General features: G+C 74.0%; 2 protein-coding genes across 6 annotated transcripts in view; both read right to left on the reverse strand.

Moving 5' to 3' along the window:
- LOC118165141 (cullin-9-like) overlaps positions 1–6,118 on the reverse strand; it is a 41,484-nt gene that overhangs the window by 5,666 nt on the left and 29,700 nt on the right. For 3 of the 5 annotated variants that reach the window (XM_035323058.1, XM_035323060.1, XM_035323061.1), the window contains exons 1-10: positions 3,776–4,319; positions 3,145–3,299; positions 2,572–3,060; positions 2,315–2,447; positions 1,808–1,998; positions 1,274–1,670; positions 992–1,167; positions 670–882; positions 370–557; positions 65–273 (exon numbers count right to left, since the gene is read on the reverse strand). In XM_035323058.1, the coding sequence (XP_035178949.1) occupies positions 65–273; positions 370–557; positions 670–882; positions 992–1,167; positions 1,274–1,670; positions 1,808–1,998; positions 2,315–2,447; positions 2,572–3,060; positions 3,145–3,299; positions 3,776–4,148 (2,524 nt within the window). In that variant the 5' untranslated portion in view covers positions 4,149–4,319. Of the gene's footprint in view, positions 1–64; positions 274–369; positions 558–669; positions 883–989; positions 1,168–1,273; positions 1,671–1,807; positions 1,999–2,314; positions 2,448–2,571; positions 3,061–3,144; positions 3,300–3,775; positions 4,320–6,118 lie in introns of those variants that run through there. The other 2 variants (XM_035323059.1, XM_035323057.1) reach the window with 2 other exon arrangements.
- The window catches only part of MRPL2 (mitochondrial ribosomal protein L2), a 1,923-nt gene continuing 408 nt past the window's right edge, over positions 4,604–6,118 (reverse strand). The window contains exons 2-6 of the mRNA XM_035323113.1: positions 5,670–5,793; positions 5,474–5,589; positions 5,268–5,378; positions 4,930–5,003; positions 4,604–4,840 (exon numbers count right to left, since the gene is read on the reverse strand). Of these exons, the coding sequence (XP_035179004.1) occupies positions 4,622–4,840; positions 4,930–5,003; positions 5,268–5,378; positions 5,474–5,589; positions 5,670–5,793 (644 nt within the window). The 3' untranslated portion in view covers positions 4,604–4,621. The remainder of the gene's footprint in view (positions 4,841–4,929; positions 5,004–5,267; positions 5,379–5,473; positions 5,590–5,669; positions 5,794–6,118) is intronic.

Consider the following 6,118-nt stretch of genomic DNA (forward strand, 5'->3'; position numbering starts at 1 on the left):
GGACGTGGCGGGCCCAGCCCGGGCACCGTGCCCGCCGCGGGGAGGGGCCGCGGCCGCGCGCTACCTGGGGTCTCGGGGCCCAGGGGCAGCCGGTGCTCCGCCAGGCGGTTGATCACGCCGAGGGCCAGCATCGCGGAGGGGCCCTGCCCGTCCCGCCAGCAGCTCTGCAGCACCGCGGGGAGCTCGCCGCTCACCAGCTGCTCCGCCAGGTCCCGGTGGCCGTCCACCAGCATCTTCAGCACCAGCAAGCCGTTCCGCACGCCCGAGGAGCCCCTGCGGGGACACGGCGCCGGGGAAGCGCCCTCAGCCCCCGGCACCCGCGGCCGCCCGCCCGGGGCCCGTCCCCCGTCCCCCGTCCCCGTCCCCTACCCTGGGACGCTCTGCATGGCGCGCACGGCGGCGGGGATGGCGCTCAGCAGGCCTGGCGAGCCCTCGCCGCAGGCGGAGCCGATGCTGGCGAAGACCTCCCGCATCAGCTGCGCGTCGCCGTGGCTCAGGGGCGAGGGCTTCCCCACGGCGCCTCCGGGCTCGCCGGCTCCCACCAGCACCTTCAGGGCCTGCGGGGCCCAGGGCGGCTCAGGGGCTGCGGGCGCCTCCGCCGCCCGCGGGCGCGCCCCAGCCTGGGCCCGGCCCCGCCGCCCGCGGCACCCCCTCGGCCGCGCCGCTCACCGCCAGGCCCGCGTGCTGCACCAGGGCGGAGGCGGCGTGCTGCCGCATGCAGGCCAGCACGGCCCGCACGCCGCCCTCCGTGGCGAAGGGCACGCGCCAGCCGCGCCTCTCCATCAGCAGGGCCACCAGCCGCAGCGCCAGCACCACCAGGCGCTTCTCGGCCGCCTCGGCGCTCAGCAGCTGCACCGCCGCCTTCACCAGCTTCTCCCTGCGCGCAGAGGGCGCCTCAGGAGGGGCCCCGGGGCCCGGGCCCTCCGGCCGCCTTCCCCAGCGGGCAGCCCCCGCGCGGCTCCCCCACGCACCTGGTCCCCGGCCCGCCCCGGGCCTCGCCGCCCTCCTGCTGCTCCGGCTCCGGCTCCTCCTGCAGGACCCTCACCATGTGCTGCAGCCCAGCCACGCGCAGCTCCGCCTCGCAGCTGCTGCTCCGGATCACGTCCGCCACCTGCGCCACCTCGGCCAGCGAGCCCCTCCTGCTCGCCCCCTCGCAGCTGCCCCACGCTGCCGGAGGGAGGCCGGGCCGTCAGGGCGGCAGCAGCGCCCGCAGCCCCAGCGCCCGCAGCCGCGCGCAGCCCCCGGCGCCCTGTCCGTGCCCCGGGGGCTTCACCTCTGCTCTCCGCCGCCTCCGGGATGTGCAGCCCTTCCCTCTCCAGCAGCTCGCCGAACAGCTGGGAATCCGACTGGGAATCCGACCGGGGCGCCGCACGAGCGCCGTCCTCGTCCTCCACCGCCTCGTCCTCCGCCGCCTCGGCCGCCGCCGCCTCGGCCCGCGCGGCTCCAGGGCCGGCGCTCCCGCAGCCGGCACCCTCCGAGGACGCCGCGGGGCTGCCCCCGCCGTCCCGCTCGGCCCCCCTGCCCGGCCAGTATTTGCTGTAGACGCGGGAGCCGCGCAGGTGGCTGCGGGCGCTGCCCCGGCTCCGCTCCTCCACGACCCGCAGCACCTTCTGGGCCAGCTCCGCGGGCACCGGCAGCTGGATCAGGGCCTCCTCGTCCAGCCCCGGCAGCTGCACAGACGGGGCCGCGTCACCCCTCACGGCCGCCGACCCCGCGCCCCCTGCGACGGCCGCGACCCAGGCGGACGCCGAGGCTGCGCCGCCACGGGGCCCCGCTCCCTTCCCTCGCGGCCTCCCTCGGCCCCCACCTGCTCTGCCTGCTCCCGCTGCACGAGGCCGGCGATCTCCTCCTGCTCCCGCGCCTCCAGCTGCTTCACGAAGAAGAGCAGCTCCCACCACTCGGCACGGCTCAGCGTCTCCGCAGCCTTGCTCGGCTGCTCCCCCAGGTACGGCAGGGAGTACAGCCCCCCCAGGGGCTTGGAGAAGAACGGCTGCACGACTGCAGGACAGCGGGGCGAGGAGAGGCGGCGTCAGCTCCGCCAGCTCCCCCGCTGCTGCAGGCCCCTCGCTCCCACCGAGAGCTGACGGGCGGCACGAGGGGTCCCCGCTTCCCCCAGCCTGCCGGGAAAGGGAGGCGACAGGAGGGAGGGAACGTGCCGGGAGCAGGAGCACACAGCTGAAATGGGCACCTCTCGCTCGCCGCTCTGCCAGACTGCCCCCACAGCGCCTGGACCAGGTCCCCCAGCACCAGCAGCACCCACAGCGCCAGCAGGGCTGGGTGGGAGAGCTGCAGGCCCAGCTGACGCGATGCTCACCCGCTGCCAGTTTGTGGCTGTTTGTCAGCGTCCCCCTCTGCCGGCCCTCCTGCTCCTCCTGCCCCGAAGAGCCGATGATCTCCACCATGTGCCAGTGAACCCAGTACGTGCAGCCCAGGGCTTGCCAGTACACCTGCGGAGGAGAGCCCAGCACAAGTGACCGAGGGAACCGAAGACAACCCGCAGTGCCCCCGCGCGAGGCTCCACAGCGGTGCCAGGAGGCCCCTCGCCGGCCCCGTCCTGCCAGCAGCGGGTACCTGCACGGGCGGCGTGCCGTCATTGCTCTGCCGAAATTCGCCCTCGTCCCCCGCGCTGACCTGCTCGTAGTCCTCCAGCATGCGCACCCGCATGCCGCGCACCAGCTGCGCCCGCACGTACTCCACGTAGCTGCTGCGGCTCGGGAAGGCCGAGCGCGTCTTGAAGGCGCTGGGCTCTTTCGCTGGGGGAGCGGGGGCTGCCTGGGCAGCGGCGCAGGACGCGGCCCCGTGCTGGAAGATGGAGCGGGCGATGCGAGGCTTCGCCTCCTGCCGGGCCGGCGGCTCTGGCTCGTGGCTGTGCTCCCAGCCCATGGCACGCAGCAGCTCCACGATGAGGCCGGCCATCGCCATGCTGAACTCAAACTCCTGCTTCACGCGGCTGCTCTCCGGCTGCTCCCCTCCCTGCTCCTCGCCGCTGCCGAGCTTGTCCAGGAGGGAAGTGACGCGCAGGTAGCGCTTCACCAGGGCGAACAGCTGCTTCCCGGGGATCTGCAACGGGCAGGGCCCTCAGGCACCGCCTGGCTGAGCGCCTCCACCCCGGCTGGCTCCCCCGAGCCCAAGCTCTTCCGCTACCTGGGGAAGGTGGATGCCCTCAAAGGACATGCCCTGCTCCTCCGCCGAGATCGTCTCAGCAAAGAGCTCCAGCAAGGTGTAGCGGCTGTCAAAGTCCATGTGCTGCTCGACGCCGTCCTGCTGGCTCAGGGACAGCAGGACATAAGCCCAGCTCCCTGTAAGAACAGCAGAGACCCTTCAGGCCCCCTACAGGCACCCCTCACGCCACCCTCAGGCACAGGAGAGAGAAAATACTTCCCTGTCCTGTGTGTGTGCTGCAAGGACGGCGTGCCAGCATAGGGCAGAGCCGTGTGCACGGGGAAAAACGTGGCACCAGCGACTGGGGGGCAGGGGGGTCTCAGTGCCAGTGACGGGAGCACGGTGGGGCTCTCAGCCACCAGCCCCCCCGGCGGGAACAGCGCGTGTCCCCAAAATCAGCTACCGGGGGACCGCCATGAACGAGGCGAAGGGCTCGGTGTCAGGGGCTGCAGCAGGACGGCAGGGCCTGGTGCCAGCTGCGAGCACGTGTCTGCACCTTCCCCAGAGGTGCCGTGCAGGCGCGTGGAGCTCACTGGTAGCTTCGCCCCTGTGAGCGAAGGGTTCTGTGTGCGTGCTGCCCCGCGGCACCCTGCTTCCCTCCCGGCCCCCCCACCTGCGTCGTGCGAAGCCAGGGCCCTCAGCATCTTGCCGGCGCTGCGGCAGATCTGCTTCTCCTTGTGGCACAGCATCCTCGTCAGCAGGTCGAGGGCTCCCGTCTCCCTGAAGGCGCCCGCCAGCGAGCCGATGCCGGCGTAGGCGCTCAGCACGTGGACGGTGTTGAGCACGGAGGCGGCCTCGGGGGCCCCGCTGCCGCCCAGCTGCCGGCCGGCTCGCCGCACCAGGCTCCCGACGTCGGCCTCCATCTCCCGCAGCGAGGCTTCGTCGGGGAACGGGCCGGCCGCCCTCTCCTCCTCGGCCCGCGGCCCCGCCGGCTTCCCCTCGCCCAGCAGCGCCGGGCAGCTGGCGCACACCTCCTCCGCGGACATCCACAGCGACACGCTCCCGGCATCGGGCCCCGCCGAGGAGCCGCCGCCCGCCGCTCGCTCCTCCGAGCGGACCACGCTCCAGCGGACCAGGTACTGCGGCTGCCCGTCGTGGCCTCGCCGCTGCCGCAGCAGCTCCCGTGGGCAGGCCTGCAGCTCGGGGCCCAGCCGCACCAGCAGGCCGGTACCGGGGCTAACGGGGGCAGCGGGGGGCCCAGGCCCGGCAGCAGGAAGCGGAGGCCGCAGCGCTCGCATGACGTCAGAGAGCCCCGGGCAGCCGTGACGTCACGCAGCGAGCATCCCCGCCGCCACCGGGACCGGCGGGCAGGGCGAGCGGCTCCGCGCTGCTTCCGGCTGAGCGGCTCTGGCTGGGTGCGCATGCGCGAGGGGAGGGACGGACGGGGGCTGGGCCCTGCAGGTCCCCTCCCCCCGTTCAGTAACGGCACCAGCACGCCGGCGGGAGCTCACACACCGCTTTATTGTCCCGGCGCCGGTGCCACGCGGGGCAGGTGCACGTAGCTCTTGAGGGGCGGCAGCGGCCTGATCTTGCGGCCGGCCCAGCCGCCCTTGCGGTGCCACAGCCCCGTGTGCGGGCGCTTGCCCAGCCAGCGGTTGCGGCCCGCCTTGCCGATCACCCGCTTGTTGTGGTCCACGTTGGAGACGCGGCCCACCGTGGCCACGCAGGTCTCCAGCACCTGGGGGGCAGAGGAGAGCCGTCAGCCCCCCGCCGTCAGCCCCCCGCCGTCAGCCGGGGGCCGGGGCAGGGCTGGCACGGCTCCGCTACCTGCATTTGCCTCTTGGAGGGCAGCTGCACGATGGCCGTCCCGTTCACCTTCCGCAGCAGCACCCCGCAGGTCCCTGCCAGGAGAGGAGGGAGCTGCCCTGAGCAGCAGGACTTGGTCTCAAAGCACGGGGATCACGTCCCCAAACGCCCGCGCCGTTCATGCAGCACCTCCAGGGGACAGACCCGCAGGGACACGCCAGCGGGAGGCGATGTCGCCCAGCGGTCCCCACCCCACGGGAGGGTGGCTTCACACCCCAGCACGGGGAGAGGAGAGGAGGGGAGGGGAGGGGAGAGGGAGAGGGAGAGGACAGCCAGCGGGTGCCCCCGTGCAGACGCACCGGCCGCGCGGATGTACTGCGCTCCCTTGCCGGGGTGGCTCTCCAGGTTGCAGATCAGCGTGCCCACGGGCAGGGCCCCCAGCGGGTAGGCGTCCCCCTCGTTGGCCGACACTGCGGGGGAGAAACCAGGGCAGGGAGCGCTGAGCGCGGCACGGAGCGGCCAGCCAGCCCCCAGCAGGGCCGGCCCGCGGCCCCGGGGCGGGCACCTGCCATCCTGCCGATGCGGGACGAGTTCCGGATGATGTCCCCCGGCTGCATGTTCTCCGTGGCGATGATCCAGCGCTTGCGATTGCCGCCGGCCACCAGCGCGATGTCGGCCGACCTGCGGGGGGTCAGCGCGGGGTTCGCTACGCTGCAGGACCCCCCCCCCAGCCCCCAGCCCCCAGCCCGCCCGGCGCCCACCTGCACGGGTCGTATCGCACGCTGACCACCTTCTCGGTGCCCTCCTCGTAGCGCAGCCGCTGGAAGTCGATCATGCGGTACCGGCGCTTGTGGCCCCCGCCGATGCCCCGCACGCGGATGCGACCTGCGGGAGGGACAAACGGGGGGGTGGCTCCACACGGGTCAGGGTCCCCTCAGCCCCCCAGTGCCCCCCCGGGTCCCCTCAAGTCCCCAAGGTCACTCCAGCCCCCCAGTACCCCCCTCAGCCCCCGGGTCCCCCCAGCCCCCGGTGCCCCCCTCACCTCCTGGGTCCCCCTCAGCTCCCCAGTGTCCCCTCAGCACCCCCTGGGTCCCCTTCAAGTCCCCAAGGTCACTTCAGCCCCCCGGTGGCCCCCCTCCCCTGCTGACCCCCCCCGGTGCCCCTCAGCCCCCGGTGTCCCCCCCAGCCCCGGGTGTCCCCCCCAGACCCC

This window comes from Oxyura jamaicensis, chromosome 3 (assembly GCF_011077185.1).
Source record: "Oxyura jamaicensis isolate SHBP4307 breed ruddy duck chromosome 3, BPBGC_Ojam_1.0, whole genome shotgun sequence".
Taxonomy (NCBI): Eukaryota; Metazoa; Chordata; class Aves; order Anseriformes; family Anatidae; genus Oxyura; species Oxyura jamaicensis.